Below are 22,036 nucleotides of genomic sequence, written 5' to 3'. Positions count from 1 at the left end.
TAATTCATAGAATTGTTGGGCTAAGAAAATGCAGTAGTTACATATAGATGTATGTGTGTTTTGTAAACTTTGATGTTTAAGATCTAATAAAAGTTAGAGAACCATTCTCTCTTAAGATGGGACATAAGGTTGCTCTTTGACATCACATTGTCTCCAAAAAAAAAAAAAGGGTGTTTTTATAGAAAAAAATATTTTAAAAATTTAATCCAAATGATAATGGTTGGGGTCAGGAGGTGGGGGGATCTAGTGAACGTTATTTTATGCAACTATTGTAAGTCTAAGGAAAAAGAACTGTTATTTCTTACGACCCTATGCTAGAATTGCACTGTTAATATTACTTCTTTTTTATTAAAAAAATTTGTTTTTTTAACATTCATTTTTGAGAGTGAGAGAGAGCATGAGTGGGGAGGGGCAGAGAGAGAGAGGGAGACACAGAATCCAAAGCAGGCTCCAGGCTCTGAGCTGTCAGCACAGAGCCCGACGCGGGGCTTGAACTCACGGACTGTGAGATCATGACCTGAGCTGAAGTCAGACGCTTAACCGACTGAGCCACCCAGGCACACCAATATTACTTTTTTTAATGTTTCATTTACAGGTATATGATGTTGATCGATGGCACAAATGAAGTTTTTATGATTGATAGAGATAATTCGGTGTTTCATGTTTCAAATCTGGAATTTCCATTTCGTAAAGATCTCCGTATACATTTATCAAATACTCTCTTGGATGGGGTAAGTCATATATTGTTGTTGTTCTTGTTTTTTAAATTAAACATTGTTGTTTTCTTTCTCTTGCAAATTGTATTTTTATTAATCCAATAGGAAACTTACAATCTAGTTCTTTTTTAGTTTTTTTTTTAAATTGAGGTATAATTGACCTGTAAAGAAAGAAATCTAGTTTTTATTAGGATGTTAAATTTCATTTATCTCTTACCTTCGTTTTCACTTGACCATTGTCTTGAGTCTGAGAGTAAATGAACAAAATTAAATCTATTTTTTTTGTTCTTTGTGATTAAAAAAAATAATTCTTGTTCAAAAAGACTAATTTTATTATTTTATATGTCAAAATTGAATTTTAATTAAGTGATACAACATACCACATTTGCCTTGGCTCTTTAAAGAGAATCATGCCTTTGAAAGCGACCACTGTACTTTAACATTTGAAGTTTGAAAGCTAATAAGAATTTTCCCATTTCAGAAAATCTATATTTAATAATCCATAAAATTACTTGGTTAAAAATATTTTAACTTTCTTCCATACAAACAGCTTTCTTCTAACCAATTCTGAAAATATTTATTCATTGTAAATAAAAATTAAAATAGTATATAGAACATTAGAAAAAAGCTGGTAAAAATCACCTGAACCTACCATTGGAGTAACTTCTGTTACCATTTTGATGAACATTGTTCCAGACTTTTCTCTTTGCCACAGTGTTGTCTTATGTCTGCTTGTGTGGTATATAACATTTTTATTAGTAATAGCAACTCAGAACATAGGTGCTTTAGGGTAGTTGGGACTCAGTAAGATTCTGAATAATGTTGGAACCTCTGCTTTGATTAAAAATGAGTGCTCTGGTTAAATATATATACACAAGGTATAGCTACATATTTTGTGTGAAGAGAACCAAGTATTACATGTATTTTTGTGATTTGTCTTTTTTCCCCATGTAGCAATTTGTTTTGGACACCTTTCTCACATAAATGTCTGAATGATGTACCATTGTATATGTAAACACTATAATTTGGGGTATCCAAGTATCTTGACTGTGAAAATTTTGTAGGGGATGCTCTTTAAAAATATGAGCCATCTCAATAGCCCAACCTCAACCTAATGAATTAGACTCTCCCAGGGGCCAGAGTATCTGTACTTTCAATAAGCATGCAAGTGAAAGGCGCCTGGGTGGCTTGGTCAGTTAAGCATCCAACTCTTGATGTTGGCTCAGGTCATAGTCTCGCGGTTCAAGGGATTGAGCCCTGTGTCGGGCTCTGTGCTGATGGAATGAAGCCTGCTTGAGATTCTCTCTCTCCCTCTTTCTCTTCCCCTCTCCTATACTCTCTCTCTCAAAATAAATAAACTGTTTAAAAAAAAAAAAAAGAAAAGAAAAAAAAAAGAAAAAAGAAAACGCTCAAGTGATTCTAATCAGGCAAGTTTAAGAAACACTTCTGTAATTTATTTTTTTATTTATTTTTGGGACAGAGAGAGACAGAGCATGAACGGGGGAGGGGCAGAGAGAGAGGGAGACACAGAATCGGAAACAGGCTCCAGGTTCCGAGCCATCAGCCCAGAGCCTGACGCGGGGCTCGAACTCATGGAGTGCGAGATCGTGACCTGGCTGAAGTCGGACGCTTAACCGACTGCGCCACCCAGGCGCCCCACTTCTGTAATTTATTTAACCAGTCCTCTTTGGTGGGCATTTTGACTTTTTTTTTTTGGTAAGACACTTGAATGCATATCCTTGTATCTTTTTCCTTTCACATTTGTGCAGTTTTATAACTAAGATTCTTAGAGGTGAGATTATAATGTGTATTAAGAAACTTTTGATTGCAAGTCACTGAAGCCCAACTTAAAGTAACTGAAGAAGGAAAGAACTCTATTGGCACAAATCATTGTTTCAGGTTGGCCTGCTTCTGGCTGGATCTGGGGGCTCAAAGGATACTGGCCAAGTTCTTTCTCTTTCTTTGCTTTACTTGTCTGTTTGGTCTCATTCTGCATTAAGGCTCTTTTACATGAGAGGCAAATTGCATTATAGTGCAAGCAGAAAGAAAACTCTTTCTCTTCCAACATCCATATGTCAATCCCAGGGAGAACTTCAAAAGGCCTGCCTGAGTTACATATCCATGGAAGAGTGACACTGGAGGCTGGTCACTTGATGGCAGCACTCCCGCTTGGAGTGCAGGAGGAGTAGTGCTTCTAAGAAAGGGATGGTAGTAGGCTATACCTTGTTCCCCATGCTGTGGCATGCCAATTATAAATATTGACAGATGTAACTGGTACCCTTCTTTCCAGAACGTTTAAACACATACACAGTTCTACGAACCATTTATAAAGGATATGTACGTTGTCTTAAATGCTGGGTTTTGAAAATTGAATATTTTCTAATTGGATGAGGGAAAGACTTCTTTTTTATTTTATGGGACAGTATAGCATAGTGGTTAAGAGCCCTAACGCTTAACTGATGGTGCCTTACTGGCTTTATCAGTTATTTTATGAGGGATTTAAATAATTTACTCAGTTTCTTCATCTGTAGTGAAGGGAGGCTAAAAATAGTACTTAGATTTTGGTGCTGTTGTGAAGATTAAGTTGGATAGTTTATAAAGTGCTGATAACAGTATCTGAGACATAGTAAGTAAATGTTTACCTCTTTTTTGCATTTATGTGAATTGTTAATGAGGTTTAACAGTTTATTCTTTATGAGTTACTCTGTTTCTTCTTTGAGTTGCTGGCTCAGATCCTTTATATGTTTTTCTATTGGGTTTTCACCTTTTTCTTACTGATTTATAAGAGTTTTTTGTCCGCTAGGGTATTTCTGACATGGATATTGGAAAAAATGTATTTTACTTTTTGGTGTTTTCTGTGGCACGAGTTTGAATTTATATAGGTAAATTTATGTTGGTAAAATTATAAACTACTATAATAGGGTTTTTAAAAAATATTTATTTATTTTAGGAGAGAGAGACAGAGAGAGGAAGGGGAGAGAGAACCCCAAGCATGCTCTCTGCTCTGTCAGAGCAGAGCCTGACACGGGGCTTGATCCCACCACTGTGAGATAGTGACCTGAGCTAAAATCAAGAGACAGACGCTAAACCAACTGAGCCACCCAGGCACCTGAAACATCTTAGTAATTAATATTTGCCTTTTGTGTCATTTTAAGAAATTTTTACTCATTTTCCTTCCTATTCATATTTTTACTTTACAGTTGTTATAATACCCACCAGTATTTCCTTCCTGTATTTCTATGGTATTATTTGTATATTTAAATACATTTGAATATCTGAAATATCTGAAATACATTTTGAAAGAAGGAATAAGATAAGGGTATGATTTTATTTATTTCCAAATGTCTAAACTGTTGTCTCAACACCATTCAGTGAATCTATTTTTCCCTTTTCGTTATTGTTGTGTCTGTTTTTCCTTTTTAATTGGATATATTATTTTTATTGTATAGTGGATTCCCTTATATATCATTGTTTCTTTCTTGATTTGTTTTTTCATTCCATTAATATTTTGGTCTTTCAGTGGTAGTTTTAGGTTGATTTTAATACTCTGACTTTAGCATACAGTTTAATGTTTGGCAGTCCAGGTGTACCCAATCTCCTGGCCATTCTGAAGTTTGCCGCTTATATTTTGCTCTCTTTAGCTTTTGGGTGAATACGCTGTTTGATTAAGAAGTTAGGCTGTACTTCATGTGCAAATCTATACAACAATGAGCTTATATTTTTCCCTGCAGAGTAATCTCTGGTAGGCTTGTCTTAAGACCATTCATCTTTCTCTGCTGTTTTGGGTTATATGGTTTATCTCTTGGCCACACCTTCACTGTCTTTCTTTGGAGGAAAAAGGGACTCTACATCTTTATTATAAAACTTCCTGCAACTTCAGGTTTCCCTTTCTATAGGGATGCTATTTCCGTGTAAAAAATTTCCAAACTTTCTTCAATGTTGAATCTTTTTTGTGAGCCAGGTTGAATTATGTGTGGCTAATAATTCTTTGGAATTTGTACGAGAATGCTTTTTTTTTGTCTTAACCAAGATGAAATTTGCTCCTCTTTCTGGTTTTTATCCACTATTGGGATGATAGGGAGTGGCTTGTGAATGTTTACTTAAATTCTCAATGATAGAATGATCCTGATGAAAATCACATGCATAAAATATATATTTAACAGAGGGAATCCCACTTTCCAAGTGACCTGAATGCTCGTGGCCCCCATCCTATGCTGTTTGTTTTTATTTACCAGCTAGTTATTTGAGTGTGCAAACCAGAAGATGGAAGACTGCGATGGGAGAATAGGATGTTTGAACTAGTCACTTCTTTTTTTTTTAATTTTTTAATTTTTATTTTTGAGAGAGAGAGAGAGAGAGAGGGAGAGGGAGAGGCAGAGAGACAGTGTGAGTGTGGGAGGGGCAGAGAGAGGGAGACACAGAATTCAAAGTAGGACCCAGGCTCTGAGCTATCAGCACAGAGCCCGACGCAGGGCTCAAACTCACAAGCCGCGGGACCGTGACCTGAGCTGAAGTTGTATGCTTAACCGACTAAGCCACCCAGGCGCCCTTGAATTAGTCACTTCTGAGGTATAGTTTGGGGTAATGAGAAGGTTCGGGATGTGATCGAGGAGGGTGAGAGGTTGAGGTCGTGTGAAGAGCAGTGGAAGTGAGATCAAGGAATGTATTAGGTGGTTCCTAATGAGTGATGGTAGGAGTCCAGGTTGAGAGGATGACTATGAGCAGGTACTAAAGGTAGGATGAGGGTAGCATAGTTGGATGGAGTGGCAGAGACTGAGCAGAGTAAATAGAGTCACAAAACAAAGAGATATCTATACTGTCTACTCTGGGGGACTGCTAGTAAATTCTCATTCCTGTGACAGTGTGCAGTAAATGCCATTTTGTAATAAAATGACACATATGTGTATATATACGCAAACATTTGTAACATATGTATGTGCATGTGTGTGCAATGCGTACACACACATGGTATGACTGGTACCCCTGGAGTTTTGCCGTTTGTAACCTGCACAGCCAGTGTGACAGCTCTGGTAGTTAGTTCAAGGGAACAGCAAGAATAGTTTTGTTTGTGTTACCCTCATTTACAATAGAGTTTTTTAGCATTATAATTAATAAAATAAAAGGAAGAAAAAGACTTTTAAGTTACAGCATTTGTCATAGTTTAGCATAGTTTGTTGTTGAACTCATGTTTTTTTTTTTTATTTTTTAAAAAAAATTTTTTTTTCAACGTTTATTTATTTTTGGGACAGAGAGAGACAGAGCATGAACGGGGGAGGGGCAGAGAGAGAGGGAGACACAGAATCGGAAACAGGCTCCAGGCTCTGAGCCATCAGCCCAGAGCCCGACGCGGGGCTCGAACTCACGGACCGCGAGATCGTGACCTGACTGAAGTCGGACGCTTAACCGACTGCGCCACCCAGGCGCCCCCTTGAACTCATGTTTTTAAATGCGTTTCATGTTCAAGTTGCTGTGCCGAGTGCAGAGGGTTGAAAAGAAGGCCTCACCCTTGAGAGATTTTACTGCACTGGGTAGGGGTGGAGAAAAATTGGTAGTGACATGGGAGACCTTCAAATAAAACAATAACTTGACTGGTATTTTACAGAAGTCCTGTGGTGGTTTGGAGGAGAAATAAATTATATCCAGTTAGTTTGGAATGAAGGATGTTTTATAGAGGAATTGGCATTAGATATGGAAAGATTTCTTTAGAAAGAGATTTTTGTTGGACATGGGCTGAGGGCATTCCAGGTAGGAAATAATGCTTAAAAATTAGATGTTTAACCATCTGCAGATTTAACTGAGCAATACTATTTATTTTCACCCCGAACTTGGACAAATGAAAACTGCATAATAGACTCTTGTGAAGTTTTAAAATAGCAATATGATTCATGATGTCAATTTACTTGGACCAGAATTATAGTTGCCATATCTGTTTTTCCAGTTAGTTAATTAAAACAGTCCTCTGTAGTTTCCTGTTTCTTCTACATTTTCATTTGCAAATTGTTTTTGTAAAATTCCAAATCCAAGAATAACTCAAACTACCTAATTGTCTGCCTGTCATATGTGAGCATTGAAGCTTTTGTTTTGCTCTCTAAATTATGTTCTTTGACCCACAAAATGCAGAAAATAGGAGTTTAGAAGTATGGCATTAATTCATTTGAAACAATCAGTGAAATTCAGTTAATTTTATACTGAGGCTAAGAGGAGAATATAGCAGTTAATCACCAAAGTTAATAGCAAGAATCTTGGAAAAATGGCATGTCTGTTCAACTGTTAATGTTTTATAAAGGAATATGCATACTCATTGTTAGAATTTTAGAAAGTCTGTATATCATAAAGTAGAAAAAAATTCAACTGTCAAGAAGAGGTTACATTTTAACATTTTGTTGTATCTTCTTTTAGTCATTTTGTTGTGCCTATATTTACAGAATATGTATAATTAAATGTATATAGCTGACATTTAATGTATGCTGTGTATCTGGGGTTCGTTCCATCATTTTCCTTCATTCTGAGGAACTGATCTTAGGATTTAAGAAAATTTAGTTTTATTTTTAAAACTTGAAATATAATTCACAAACTACGAAATTCACCCTTTTAAGCTGTATAATTTAGTAGTCTTTAGTATATTCACAAGATTATGCCACCATTACTGCTAATTCCAGAACATTTCGTCACCTAGGTGGCCTTAGTTGAGTGGATTTCAAGGAATGGGTTATCTTTGAGATGAGCTTTGGAGGTCTACAGGTTTCCAGAGAACAGTTAATTATTTCCTCTCATTAAAACCCTTCAATGGTTCCCCATTGCGCATAGCATGAAACCCAAACTGCTAAACATAATATTCTTTATATCTGGGCCATGCCTGTGTCTTTGCCATTGTCTTTGATTGTGAACCCTTGAAACATAACCTCCATCTATACTGAGCTTTGGACAATTTGCTTCAAAACCATCATTTCCATGCCTTTGTAATACAGTTTGGCTCATCCACTGTCCTGCTAGGAAATGACCACTGTGTCCTTCAGGGTTCAACTCATGGGTCCCAAGTGTCTTAGCATACCTTTCTCTTACTCTTCAAGTGGAAATAACTACTCCTCGTTAGGCTTATTCCCTATGTATTTGGTATTCCTTTCCTTATTTGGCTGAAAGAGTGTAGGTTTATGTCTGTTGTCTTGGTATAGTTAGCAATATATCAGAAGTATTCTGATATAGACAATAAGCTACATGGCCACTCTATATGGCCATGTATCATTAAAGCTGTAACTCTTCATTGGACCCAGCTGCTTAACTATTCTCTTCTCTTTCTGGGACTCTCCTCTGAAGGTAGGGACTGTATGCTTAATTTCTCCAGCACTTAGAGCTATGTCTAATACGTAGTTTCGGCTCAGGAAATATTGGATGGATAGGTAGAAGGGTGGATACCTGGGATCTTCAGTAAAAAGGAATGGAATATAGAAAAGTACAGAGGATAGGAAAGTAAAACATGCAGGTGTTTTGTTTTGTTTTGTTTATTTTTTGGTGGGGCCCACAATTGAAGGATTTAAGGTCTAAGTTTCTCCACTGCAATACTTAATACCAAAAGACAATGGAGCAATTTCTAACAGAATCTTGAGCTATATGAAATTGATGTATCTTCTAGTTTTGTGGGTTTTTTTTTAATGTTTGTTTTTGAGAGAGAGAGAGGGAGGGAGGGAGAGAGGGAAAGGCAGAGGAAGAGAGGGAGACACAGAATCTGAAGTGGGCTCCAGGCTCTGCTCTGTCAGCACAGAGCCTGACGTGGGGCTTGAACTCATGAGCCGTGAAATCATGACCTGAGCCTAAGTCAGACACTTAACTGACTGAGCCACCCAGGCACCCCTGTTGTAGTTTTCTTCAGTTTTTTTTTTTCACGTTTAGGTTTGTTGAGCATCCTTTATCTATGGGTTTACAATTTTCATTAAAAGTAGAACATTTTTTTACCACTATTTCTATCCTTCACCTGTTTGAAGATTTTGTTATCAAAGCTCTTTTCATTAAAAAACAAACTTTTTTCTGTTTTATTTTGGATAGTTTCTCTTGCTGTGTCTTCAAGTTTACTAATCTTTTTTTCTGCAGTGTCTAAATTGCTATTCATTGTATTCATAGTATTTTTCACCTCAGACACTGTAGTTTTCACCTCTGAAAATTCATTTTGAGTCTTTTTTATGTCTTCTATATCTCTGCTTAACTTTTGGAATATATGGAATACTATTATAATTGTCTTAATTTTCTTGCTTGCTGATTCTGACATGTTTCTCAGTTTTGGGCCTATTTTTGATTGGTTTTTCTCCTCCTGATGGGTTGTGTGTATATATACATTTTTTCCTCCTTGCATGCCTGTTCAATTTTTGACTAGATGCCGGACATTTAAAATTTTACCTTGTTGGAGGCTTGATATGTTTGTATTGCTGTAAATATTTTGAGCATTATTCTGGGATGCATGTAATTTACTTGGAACTGGTTTATACTTTTCGAGTCTTGCTTTTAAGATTTGTTAGGTGGACTAAAGCAGAGTTTGGTGTAGGGATAGTTATTCTTTACTATTGAGACAAGATGCTTCTCTGAGTCCTCAGTGCCCTGTGAATTAACCTGGCTTTTAGCAGCAGGCATTATTCCCCATCTTATCTCAGTGCTTGTATGGTTCCCTCTAAGTCTTTTTAGTGGTTCTTTTCCCAGCCTTGAGTAGTTTCCTCATATTCATGCTCTGTTGAACATTCATGGAAGTCTTTGTCAGGATATCTGTAGTTCTTTCTTTCCATCTGTCTCTGTCTCTGTCTTTTTCTGTCTCTGTCTGTCTCTGTTATACTCTGCCCTGAGAACTCTAGTCCTGTTGGTCTCCCTGAACAACGTGTTCTGTTTTTTTTGCTTTGTTTTCTTTTTTAACTCAGGGAGGCTGCTGAGCTTTACCTGGAATCCCCCTGCCTGCTTTGAAGCCCTGGAAACCCCTTGGGCAATTAACTGGGACAATTGTAAGGGCTCACATAGTTTATTGTGTCCTACAGATTACTGTCCTTTGTTGTTAGATGTCCAGTGCCTTGGTATTGCTGCCTATAATTTGTCTACTTGGTTTTTTTCAGGCAAGATGGTAAATCTAGTTCCTGATTCTCCAGTTTGATTAGAAGAGGAAATTTGTTTTCCCTTCTTAACTGGGTTTTATTAAAAAAATTTTTTTTAAATTTATAGTTGTGGTAAAAGCCACATAACATGAAATTTACTATCTTAACCATTTTTAAGGATACAAGCCCAATCGTGTTAACTATGTGGACAGTTTTGTGCAACAGCCCTCCAGAACATTATCTTGTAAAAGTGAAACTCTGTACCCATTAAACAGCTCCCCATTACTTGTAGTCTGTGACAACCATCATTCTGCTTTCTATTTCTGTGATTTTTAACTACTTTCGATACCTCATATAAGTAAAAATCATATAGGATTTGTCTTTGTTTCTGGCTTATTTTACATAGCATAATATCCTCAAGGTTTATTCATGTTGCAGCATGGGATAGATTTCCTTTTTTTCAAAGCTGAATATCATTCTGCCATATCTGTATGCCACATTTATTTATCCACGTATCTGTTGATGGATATTTGGGTTGCTCCCACCAGTTAGCTATTGGAATAATGATGTTATAAACATGGGTGTACAAATACCTCTTCAAAACCCTGCTTTCAGTTCTTGGGATATAAACTCGGAGGTGGGATTCCTGGATTATATGGAAGTGCTATTTTTAATTTTTTGACAGAACTGCCATAGTGCCATAGAACTGCCACTGTACAGGTGCTTCCACCATTTTACAGTCTCAACAACAGTGCCCAAGGGTTCCACTTTTCTTAACCAAAGTTTTAAGCTTAGGTATTTTATATTTACCTACTTTTCTGTAGCCTAGGGCAATGGTGGCAGCTGTAGGGAAGGGGGACATTGTGGTGGGGAGGCCATTTGGGAATAACTCAGCCTACGTATTGGGTCTTTTGTTAGAATCCTTGAGTTCTGGTCTTTTTAGAAAGCTTTCGGTGAATGTTGTCTTTAGCTAATTGGGAATCATAAATTATTCCAGTAATGCTCAGGTTATTTCTTTAATTTATTATGGAGTCCAGGAGTCTTTCTTCAGGCAGAAAGAGTATTGTGCTATTTTTATTACTTCTATCAGAAGAGAGAAGAAGGAAGACAAGAATAACTACCGAGTTCGTTTCTATCTGTATTTGAGTGGAATAGTGACAATTATCAAGAATTTATCATTTTATAAGTAGAGCTTCTGGGGATTTGGCGAGCTTGGAGCTGAACCCTGGTGTGCCTTTTTGCTTTACCAGAGTCTTAGTAGTTTTCAGTGTTTTAATGCTTACTTGCATATTTCCTTTTACTTGTTTTGTTTGCTGATAATAAATTTTCCGTTTTGCTATTTTTAATGTCCAAAGGAAGGGGCGCCTGGGTGGCGCAGTCGGTTAAGCGTTCGACTTCAGCCAGGTCACGATCTCGCGGTCTGTGAGTTCGAGCCCCATGTCGGGCTCTGGGCTGATGGCTCAGAGCCTGGAGCCTGTTTCCGATTCTGTGTCTCCCTCTCTCTCTGCCCCTCCCCCGTTCATGCTCTGTCTCTCTCTGTCCCCAAAAAAATAAATAAACGTTGAAAAAAAAATAAAAATTAATGTCCAAAGGAAGATATGTTTTTGCTCATTTCATCAGGTAATTTGGGAGAGAAATGCTGTGATGTCTGCTATCTAAACCTGGAAGTTCACTTAATTTCCAACCTTATATTGAAAATAATTTTGAAAATAATAATCCTGTTTTTGGTGCCATCTTGATGGCTCATAAAATTCTCAGATACAAGTATTTAAGTAAAAATATTTTAGTAAACAGTTTAAGATAACAAAGTGATTTAATTTATGCCATGGGTTGGGTTCAAGATAATAACCATAAATAAATACCTGTAGGTTAACAAATACATATTTGGGAAAGAGATTAATTAGTAATAGTTTCTTAACAAAGTATATTTGTCCTAAATCATTGTGTTCTTTGTAATTTTAGATGGTTGTTTGTGGATTTTCTGTCGTGAAATTAGATCATAAAAACAAAAAAACCCTGCTTAGTTTTTTAGGAAGAATATGAGGAGAGAAAGAATTTTTGGAATATTTTTGAGAATTAAAATTTTATAAAACACTGCATTATGGACCTGTAATCATCTTTTTAATTTTTAAAAATTTTTTTTAAAGTTTTATTTTTTCATTTTGAGAGAGAGAGAGCACGCGTGAGCGCACAAGCGGGGTAGGGGCAGAAAGAGAGGGAGAGGGAGAGAGAATCCCAAACAGGCACCGCACTGTCAGTGCAGAGCCCGGTGCAAGGCTCAAACTCATGAACTGTGAGATCATGACCATGAGTTGGCCGTATAACCAATTGAACCACCCCAGTGTCTCTCTGTAATTATTGTTTAATGTCCTTTATCTCTTTTTTGTCCAAGTGCATAATTGAAGTTTTTTCCACTTAATGGCTATGATATGTAATATATTCTCTTGTCCTGTTCCCTTTGATCATAGTAGAGGGACATGGGACCAAGAAAGACCATATGGGTTACATGGGGATTATATTTATAATAAGGATATAATTTATACCTATAGATTTTATGATTAAAATAATTGGCCTGTAACAAAATTTAAAGCAATAATGATTTAACAAAATTATTACTATTATTTTTTTAAATATAATTTATTGTCAAGTTTGCTAACATACCGTGTATACAGTGTGCTCTTGGTTTTGGGGTAGATTCCCGTGATTCATTGCTTACATACAACACCCAGTGCTCATCCCAACAAGTGCCCTCCTCAATGCGCATCACCCATTTCCCCCTTTCCCCTGCTCCCCACATCAGCTCTCAGTTTGTTCTCTATATTTAAGAGTCTCTTATGGTTTGCCTCGCTCTCTGTTTGAAATTATTTTTCCCCTTTCCTTCCCCCATGGTCTTCTGTTAAGTTTCTCAAGTTCCACATATGAGTCAAAATGTATGGTATCTGTCTTTTTCTGATTGACTTATTTAACTCAGCATAATACCCTCCAGTTTCATCCACGTTGTTGCAAGTGGTAGGATTTCATTCTTTCTCATTGCCAAGTAGTATTCCATTGTATATATAAACCACATCTTTTTTATCCATTCATCAGTTGATGGACATTTAGGCTCTTTCCATAATTTGGCTGTTGTTGAAAGCACTGCTCTAAACATTGGAGTGCATGTGCCCTTATGAATCAGCACTCTTGTATCCTTTGGATAAATTCTGAGTACTACTATTGCTGGGTCATAAGGTAGTTCTATTTTTAGTTTTTTGAGGAACCTCTGCACTGTTTTCCAGAGTGGCTGCACCAGTTTGCATTTTTACCAACAGTGCAAGAGGGTTCCCGTTTCTCCACATCATTGCCAGCATCTGTTATTTCCTGAGTTGTTAATTTAAGCTGCTCTGACTGGTGTGAGGTGGTATCTCAGTGTGGTTTTGATTTGTATTTCCCTGATGACGAGTGGCATTGAGCATCTTTTCATGTGTCTGTTGGCCATCTGGATGTCTTCTTTGGAAAACTGTCTATTCATGTCTTCTGCCCATTTCTTCAGTGGATTATTTGTTTTTTGGGTGTTGAGTTTGGTTAAGTTCTTTATAGATTTTGGATATTAACCCTTTATCCGATATGTCGTTTGCAAGTATCTTTTCCCATTCTGTCAGTTGCCTTTTAGTTTCGTTGTTTCCTTTGCAGTGCAGAAGATTTTTATCTTGATGAGGTCCCAATATTCATTTTTGCTTTTAATTCCCTTGCCTTTGGAGCAAGAAATTGTTGCGGCTGAGGTCAAAGAGGTTGTTGCCTGTTTTCTTCTCTAGGGTTTTGATGGTTTCCCGTCTCACATTTAGGTCTTTCATCAATTTTGAGTTTCTTTTTGTGTGTGGTGTAAGAAAGTGGTCTAGTTTCATTCTTTCGCATGTTGCTGTCCAGTTCTCCCAGCATCATTTGTTAAAAAGACTCTTTTTTCCATTGGATACTTTTCCTGCTTTGAAAGGTTGGTTGGCCATACATTTGTGGGTCCAATTCTGGGGTCTGGGGTCTTCTTCGTCGTCGTCTTCTTCTTCTTCTTCTTCTTCTTCTTCTTTTTTTAATCTTTACTTTTGAGAGAGAGAAAGAGCGCAAGCAGGGGAGGGACAGAGAGAGGAGACACAGAATCCGAAGCAGGTTCCAGGCCCTGAGCTGTCTGCACAGAGCCCGACATGGGCTCAAACCCACGAACTACGAGATCATGACCTGAGCCGAAGTCGGACGCTTAAGTGACTGAGCCACCCAGGTGCCCCTCTGGGGTCTCTATTCTATTCCATTGGTCTATGTGTCTGTTTTTGTGCCAATACCATACTGTCTTCATGATTACAGCTTTGTAGTAGAGGTTAAAGTCTGGGATTGTGATGCATCTTGCTTTGGTTTTCTTTTTCAACATTACTTTGGCTATTTGGGGTCGTTTGTTGTTCTATAAAATTTTAGGACTGTTGTTCTAGCTTTGAGAAGAATGCCGGTGTAATTTTGATTGGGATTTCATTGAATGTGTAGATTGTTTTGGGTAGTATTGACATTTTAACAGTATTTATTCTTCCATCCATGAGCATGGAATATTTTTCCATTTCTTTGTGTCTTCTTCAATTTCCTTCATAAGTTTTCTGTGGTTTTCAGCATACAGATCTTTTATATCTTTGGTTAGGTTTATTCCTTGGTATTTTATGGTTCTTGGTGCAATTGTAAATGGGATCAATTTCTGGATTTCTCTTTCTGTTGCTTCATTATGGGTGTATAGAAATGCAACCGATTTTTGTACATTGATTTTGTATCCTGTGACTTTGTTGAATTCATGTATCAGTTCTAGCAGTATTTTAAAATTTTTTTTTTTCAATGTTTATTTATTTTTGGGACAGAGAGAGACAGAGCATGAACGGGGGAGGGGCAGAGAGAGAGGGAGACACAGAATCGGAAACAGGCTCCAGGCTCCGAGCCATCAGCCCGGAGCCTGACGCGGGGCTCGAACTCACGGACCGCGAGATCGTGACCTGGCTGAAGTCGGACGCTTAACCGACTGCGCCACCCAGGCACCCCAGTTCTAGCAGTATTTTGATGGAGTCTGTCGGGTTTTCCATGTATATAGTATCATGTCTGCGAAAAGTGAAAGTTTGACTTCTTCTTTGCCAGATATGATGCTTTTTATTTCATTTTGTTGTTTGCTGAGGCTAGGACTTCCAACACTATGTTAAACTACAGTGGTGAGAGTGGGCATCCCTGTCATGTTCTTGATCTCACTGGGGAAATTCTCAGTTTTTCCCCATTGAGGATGATACTAGCTGTGGGCTTTTCATATAGCTTTTATGATGTTTAAGTATGTTCCTTCTATCCTGACTTTCTTGAGGGTTTTTATTAAGAAAGGATGTTGTATTTTATCAACTGCTTATTCTGCATCTATTGACAGGATCATATGGTTCTTACCCTTTCTTTTATTAATGTGATGTATCACATTGATTGATTTGTGAATATTGAACCAGCCCTACAGCCCAGGAATGAATCCCACTTGATAATGGTGAATAATTCTTTTTATATGCTGTTGAATTCGATTTGCTAGTATCTTGTTAGGAATTTTTGCATCCATGTTCATCAAGATATTGGCCTGTAGTTCTCCTATTTTGTGGGGTCTCTGTCTGGTTTGGGAATCAAAGTAATGCTGGCTTCATAGAATGAGTCCAGAAGCTTTCCTTCCGTTTCTAGTTTTTGGAACAGCTTGAGAAGGATAGGTATTAACTCTTCTTTAAATGTCTGGTAGAATTCCCCTGGGAAGCCAGCAGGCCCAGGTCTCTTTTTTGTTGGAAGATTTTTGATAACTGATTCAATTTCTTCACTAGTTATGAGTCTGTTCAAATTTTCTATTTCTTCCCATTTGAGTTTTGGTAGTGTGTGGGTGTCTAGGAATTTGTTCACTTCTTCCAGTGGTCCAGTTGTCCTGTTTGTTGGCATATTGTTTTTCATTGTATTCTCTGATAATTGTTTATATTTCTGAGGGGTTGGTTGTGATAAGTCCAATTTCATTCGTGATTTTATCTGTTTGGGTTCTTTCTCTTTTTGAGAAGTCTAGCGAGGGGTTTATCAATTTTGTTTATTTTTTAAAAAAACCAGCTCTTAGTTTCATTGATCTGTTCTACTGTTTTTTTAGATTTTGTATTATTTCTGTTATAATCATTATTATTTCTCTTCTTCTGCTGGCCTTGGGGTTTCTTTGCTGTTCTGCTTCTAGTTCCTTTAGGTGTGCTGTTAGATTTTGTATTTGGGATTTGACTTACATGAGGATTATATTTATAATAAGGACACCATTTATACTTATAGATTTTATGATTAAATAATTGGCCTGTAACAAAATTTAAAGCAATAATGATTTAACAAAATTATTTTTAAAAATGTTCCTCATATTTAGAATTAAAATTTATAGTTCCTTTGTTCTAATAGCTGCTTAGTAATTCAAACATGAAACAAAATGTAGCATAGTAATTCAAATAGTAAAAGCATAATGAGATATTGTCATATCATTTTCTTTTAGTGCAGAATAAATTCATGACAGGGAGTTTTGGAATGCAGACAGTGTATTGATCTGGGTATAAGTGTGTTCACTTTAATGTTTCATCAGGTTGTATATTATATGATTTATGTACTTGCTGTGTGTACATTATGTTTGAATCAAATTAAAGAAATTGCCATTAAAATATGAAGAAACTTACCTTCTTTTCTTTTCTCTTTCAAGGAAATGATTATTGACAGAGTAAATGGACAGGCTGTTCCTAGGTATTTGATATATGACATAATTAAATTCAATGTAAGTACCTTTTATAGTTTATAAAATTGCCCTTGAGATAATAGTTATATTTTTACACATAAAAAATGTTACTGCCGGGGTCCCTTGGTGGCTCAGTCAGTTAAGTGTCTGACTTCAGCTCAGGTCACGATCTCAGGGTTTGTGAGTTCAAGACCTGTGTCAGGCTCTGTGCTGACAGCTCAGAGCCTGGAGCCTGCTTGAGATTCTGTGTCTCCCTGTCTCTCTCTGCTCCTCCCCCGCTTGCACTCTGTCTCTCTCTTTCTTAAAGATAAATAAACATTAAAAAAATTTTTAAGAAGTGTTACTGCCTTAGAGATAGTAGGAAAGAAAAATTGTGACCGAGGTTACTCATATGAAATCTTAATAATTTTTTACATTTCTTTGTCTTTAGAGTTTTTTTAGATACTTCAGGTGAGTAAAGAAAAATAGTTTAACTGATAAATAAGACAGCATTTTATAGGATGTAAACTCTTGGTTTTAGTTATTCTATACCCACTTAAAAAAACAAATCCACAAATTTTATTACTGTTACTTAAAAAAAAGAGAGAGAAGCTGATTATGGGTGTTGAGCATGTAACTTAGGGACATAAATATGTTATTCATGAGTACAGGCAGGAAACTTAAAACAAAATATAAAATTCTGTTATAAACAGATATCAAAAAATAGGAATTACATTCTCTACCCATGCTATAGTTTTAGACCAGCCCCCAAATCTGCCTGTTTAGTTTAATTTTAGTATCACTGTCTACATTATTTAGACAATACAAGATGACTCTATAAATGCAAGAAACTCTTTCAACAGCGTACACCTACAAAAAGGTATAATCATTTCTCTAGACGTACATTATTCAAATTGCACAGTCATTTAGTATTCAAAGCAGACCAAAAGCAATTAAGAATTCTGGACTTAAAAGTGTTGTCTAAGTGTTAGGATTTTGAAGATTTATAACAAATTTTTAAAAGTTCTCTTTTGGGGTATGTATTTTACTTATTATTATTTTTTGAAGCTTATTTATTTTGAGAGAGAGTGCACATGCATATGAGTAGGGGGTGGCAGACAGAGAGGGAGAGAGAGAGAATCCCGAGCAGGCCCTGAGCTGTCAGCACAGAGCCTGACGCTGGGCTCGATCTCATGAACTGTGAGATCATGACCTGAGCTGAAACCAAGAGACGAACGTTCAACCGACTGAACCACCCAGGCACCCCTGGGGTATGTATTTTAAATTACAGTATCAAGATTCAGGATGCGTTAATCCAGGTTACTTTAAAAAAGGCATTTTTTTTTTCCTGGAAATTTTCAATATATATATTTGTGTTTGTGATTACTGTATTCCTCAAAAGTAATGCTTTCCAGAATTGACTATCCTTATCACAGATTTTGGAATAATGTTCATTGGCCCATAATGAGCCATGAAGGGTGGTGGTTGCATTGTTTTGTTGTGATTGGAGAAGTTTTGTCTTCTTTGCTTTTTGATATTGAGCTCTGCTTTAATATGTGTTCAGTACAGGTTCACTTCTTAGCCTGGAAACTTTGACAATAGCCTTCTAATTCTTTAAAAAATAAATATGAGAAGTTTCAGTGTATACAAAAGTATAGAGAATAATTTAAGGAATATACATGTATTAACCATCAGATATGTTGAAGCTTAACATTTTGTCGTTTTTACCTATTTTTTGAGATAAGAAATAAATCATTACAGATCTAGTAGAAGTTTCTTGTGCACACCTCTCTCATCCAAAACAGGACGACCTTTTATGCAGAAGAAACTTCTACCCTGTATTTGATATTTATTATTTTCATGAATGTTTTTAATATCAGTACTGTCTATGTGTGTGTCCATAAAATAATATGGTATTGTGGTGAGAGGTTTCTAGTGTTATATAAATGCCATTGTACTGTACTGTGGTATTCAGCATTTTGGTCCACATTATTTTGTTGAGATTTATCTGTATTAATACATATAGGTTTAGTTCATTCATTTTAATTAGTATTGAGTATTAATTTGCATAAATATATAAAAAATTTTTTTCCTTTTGAACATTTGGGTTTCCATATTTTGCTGTTATACAACTATTGAACAGTTTTATATATTCTTGTGTGCATACATCAGAGTTTGTCTAGGACAGTTTTCATTCTTGGGATGTAAACACCTGAGATGTGTTTTTAAAAAGTACAGTTCCTCACTCCTGCCTATGATATAGAAACCTACATCACAGAGATTCTGAATTGGCAACTTTAGGTGTATTTGCTACCTTGTTGAATTCCTCTCAGAAGTAGGTGTAACAGCTTACCACAGTTGGTATTATCAGACTTGAAAATTTTTGCTAATTGGATGCGTATGAAATGGTATTTCATCTTGTTTTAATTTGCTTTTCCCATATTACTAATGAAGTTAAGGCATTTCAAACGTTCATTTTTACTTATTTGGATTTTTTTAGTGTGTGATTTAATTGTAAGTTGAATAATTTTCTAATTTTGTTATTTGGTTGTCAATCTTAATGTGTAGGAATTAATTATTCTGGATTCTAATACTTTTTTGGTTATGTATGTGACCGTATCTTTTGCAGATTAGTATCTAATGATGCACAGAAGTTTTTCATTTTAATGAAATCAAACTTACTGGACTTGAAAGTTTGTGCTTTTGCATCCCGTTTAGGAAATTCATCCATATTTTGCTGTGATATGATTAGGTTATGCTTTAACTCTCTAGGGCTGTAATTATTTACTCAATAAATATTTATTGAGTGCCTATTGCCATATTTCATTGGTTTTAAAGTCACATTTCCCCCCACATTTCTGATATTAGTATATATTTGTAATTGAAACCATCATATATTTAATTCCTTAATTTATTATGGAGCCTTGATGATTAGCCAGCTTATTTTGAATCATGAAGTCAAGGTCACTATTAGAAAAAAGTCATGTTTTTAAATAATCGTTAAAAATCTTTTTAGTTACCTTATTTTGTACAAGAATTTCATTAATCATCTTTTATATGTATTGTTCTAGGTGTTGGATATACATAGGTGAATAAGACATAATTTCTGGCTTTCAGGGAGTTTGTAATAGAGTATACTGGCCTCCAAAGAAGGCTGTTATCACAGATTTGAGAAGAAATTTTTTATGTTTGTGTTTATGTATTCAGTTTTTGTCTGTGTTATAACATATACAGTTGTGCATGTATGCAATTCATTAGAAATTAACATACATATATTATAAACATTTGTTAGGTATGTATTTAGATCGGGTACAAAATCAAGAGAAATTTGTGGAACACTGGACTCATGGACGAGGAATAAATGTAAAGAATTATGATAGTATAACAACAATGCAGGTATGTTAGGGATATAGAAATGTATGAAAGGCACTAGAGAAGTGAGAATATTTCAGTTTAGCCAGGGTGTAGTTGAGTTACTGAAGTGTTGACTTGTAGATAGAGAAAGTTACATGGATTAATTTTGAAGGATAGAATCATGGATGTCAGGAGCATTAGGTGGTTGTTAGTGTACTTGATGTCTGGGGAGATATGGGACACAGCAGGAAAAGCAAATGGATTGGGGTCAGGTGACTTGAATAAGGCATTTTAGCTTAGTTCTGTAATAGGGCACTATTGATTCGTTTTAGTTATGTTCATGATAGGCTCACACTTTTATTGTTTTGAAAGATGAACTACAGTGGCAGCTTAGATAGTATTTTGAAGTGAGAAAGAATTCAAAACTAGAAGGCCAGTTAGTTAATAGTTACTGAGTTCTTCCTGTTGTCTGTTTTCAATGATTTACCATCTATCTATCAACTGCCTCCTTTAGTATAGGCAGCATAGATTTGCAGATGAACCTGTTTTCAGTTTTTTCTTGTTGTTTTGATGAATTTATGTATACATACTTTGAAGTGAAAAGTATTTAGGAGAGAATTAAGACAACTTACATATTTGTAAACAGTTGTTAGCCTTTTTATTTAAAAAAGGAGGACTTACTTGTTCCACATTAATTTTGTAGGGATCTGAATTCATCTAATAGGTATAATAAATAAGCCTAACATTTCAGGTTTTTCAGCCTTATTGATGATGTAGGTGGTATGGGAAAGATTACACATGAACTTTGTGATCATTGACTAACATTTCTTCAATACATACCTTTTACAAACAGTTGTATGCCTTTATGTAAAGGGAACATATCTAGGGCTTATTATTCTTTGCTGAGTATCAAAATTGTCATCCTTTCAAAGCTGAGAAAAAGTCATTCTCAAGGCATATTTAATGTCTACAGCTTAAGCAAATGCTGCCACCCTTTTGTAAGCATTAGGTTGTATAAACGTTAGGTTGGGTGATATAGATTAGGGAAGAGGAAGAAGATGAAAAGGTGAGAAAAATTCATGGAAGGGTGTCCCATCTGCAAAATAAAAAAGAGGGGTACTTGATATGAGGTGATGTTACTTATCTGGATGATACTGTCACCAGATGAAGTGTTATAAACTATATTTGTCTATACCATTTGGATAGTTTAAGCCCCTACCTTCAATTTATGTAAAAAGTATATGCACTCTTTTTATTTCATGGTTCAAATCATAGATACCACTTATATGGACCATGTTGTATATATACTGTATATAGAGAACTTTATAACTGTATAATTGAATATATTATGGAAACTTTGTTCTAGATTAGTTTTCAGAGTTGAGAATGTATTTGTCTAATAATTATTTTCTACTTGTTGATGTATTAGCACTTTAAGCAACAAAAAACATTATAGGCGACTGTGTTGCTTATTTTGATATGTTGTTTGCTTATACTTTCCTGAATTATGTGGATTTTAGTTTCATACCGGTTTTATTAGTTCATATAATTGTACTAATTCAAATAATAAAAATGATTAGTCAGTATATTAACACTTTAATTCAGATGTGAAAACTTCAGTTTATATTGGAGAATATTGTATCATTCTTATACTATTTCATGCATTTATAATTTTAAAATAAATAACTCTTGTGTGTCTATGTGTGTGTGTTTAGGTGTGTTTATTAGTCAAATTAGGACTGACATGTGGTTGTGCAATCTGTGCACTGGACAACTTTAAAGATGCTCCTTACATAGACTGCTATGTACATTGTGATGGCTTTAATAATTATGCTGATAAAATAGTTTTTAGTATTGAAATTGAAATAATTGTCTCATTTGATTCAGGCACAGCCAGTTGGAGATTGTGATTTTAATATTCGTCTGCAGTGTATAGAAAGAGAAATAATAAGTCCTCGACATGAAAAAATGAAGACTGGGCTCATTGACAAAACACAGGAACCATTTAGTGTCAGAAATAAGCCATTTTTTGACATCTATACTTCAAGAAAGGTAAAATTTTCTAATTAGTCCTTACAGTGTGTCATAATTTAGCTTGTGAGAGGATTGTGAATGACATATTACTGCCCAGTTGTCTTGATTTTTCCAGAAATTATTTTAATTGA

The 22,036-nt window shown here is 35.7% G+C and overlaps 1 protein-coding gene across 1 annotated transcript in view; it reads left to right on the top strand.

The window, feature by feature from the left end:
• RNGTT (RNA guanylyltransferase and 5'-phosphatase) overlaps positions 1–22,036 on the top strand; it is a 313,848-nt gene that overhangs the window by 85,611 nt on the left and 206,201 nt on the right. The window contains exons 9-11 of the mRNA XM_030315956.2: positions 596–731; positions 16,506–16,577; positions 21,759–21,923. Of these exons, the coding sequence (XP_030171816.1) occupies positions 596–731; positions 16,506–16,577; positions 21,759–21,923 (373 nt within the window). The remainder of the gene's footprint in view (positions 1–595; positions 732–16,505; positions 16,578–21,758; positions 21,924–22,036) is intronic.

Source organism: Lynx canadensis, chromosome B2 (assembly GCF_007474595.2).
Source record: "Lynx canadensis isolate LIC74 chromosome B2, mLynCan4.pri.v2, whole genome shotgun sequence".
NCBI classification, from domain to species: domain Eukaryota; kingdom Metazoa; phylum Chordata; class Mammalia; order Carnivora; family Felidae; genus Lynx; species Lynx canadensis.
This window is presented reverse-complemented; position numbering and strand designations above follow the sequence as displayed.